The 543-nt window shown below is 36.8% G+C and overlaps 1 protein-coding gene across 1 annotated transcript in view; it reads right to left on the bottom strand.

Annotated features, from left to right (window-relative positions):
* Positions 1 to 502, bottom strand: part of PRCAT00001417001 (uncharacterized protein) — a gene marked incomplete at both ends in the record, with an annotated part of 864 nt that extends 362 nt beyond the window's left edge. The window contains one exon of the mRNA XM_062951203.1: positions 1 to 502. This exon is cut by the window's left edge and continues 362 nt beyond it. Coding sequence (XP_062808229.1) covers positions 1 to 502 — 502 coding nt within the window.
* Between the last annotated feature and the right edge of the window lie 41 nt (positions 503 to 543).

Here is a 543-nt window from a genome sequence, read left to right as displayed (position 1 = left end):
CTGTAGCAAAGTCAATAATATACACTTCTCCATCCTTTGTGTAGAGAATATTGTCCTCTTTAATGTCCCTATGTATTACTCCATTCCTGTGTATTATATCCAACTGCTTCTTAACCTTATAGTATGTTTCCCAATCTTTTGGTAATGGGTCGCTCTCAATATATCTGAATAAATTAAAGTACCCTTTTGCAACATACCATTCGTCTTCTGTAATCATGACTTGACCCCTTTTTGAACGAACATAACTGCTATTAAATTCCGGGTCCCTCGACATAATTTTACAGAACCGTTTTTCTGTGCGATACCATTCATCGCATACTTCTCGAATCTCTTTGCCTGTATATTCGAATCCATCTTGTTCTCTATTAGCGAAACGTGGGTCATAAATCTTTGCAACTAGTAGTTCATTATCATCAATTGGCTGGATCAAGAACCTCTTGAAGTAAGTGGATGGTAGTTTAACCAATTGTGTGTTGTGAAAGTCTCCGTTCTGTACGTACATATTATTGTTCTCTCTGGCTGTATTGATTAGTTCTAATCCCT

The sequence above is a fragment of the Priceomyces carsonii genome, assembly GCF_900007245.1.
Source record: "Priceomyces carsonii strain CBS4050 genome assembly, scaffold: Debaryomyces_carsonii_scaffold_1, whole genome shotgun sequence".
In the NCBI taxonomy this organism is placed as follows: Eukaryota; Fungi; Ascomycota; class Pichiomycetes; order Serinales; family Debaryomycetaceae; genus Priceomyces; species Priceomyces carsonii.
The sequence above is the reverse complement of the archived record's forward strand: the minus strand, read 5'-3'. Positions and strand labels throughout refer to the sequence as shown.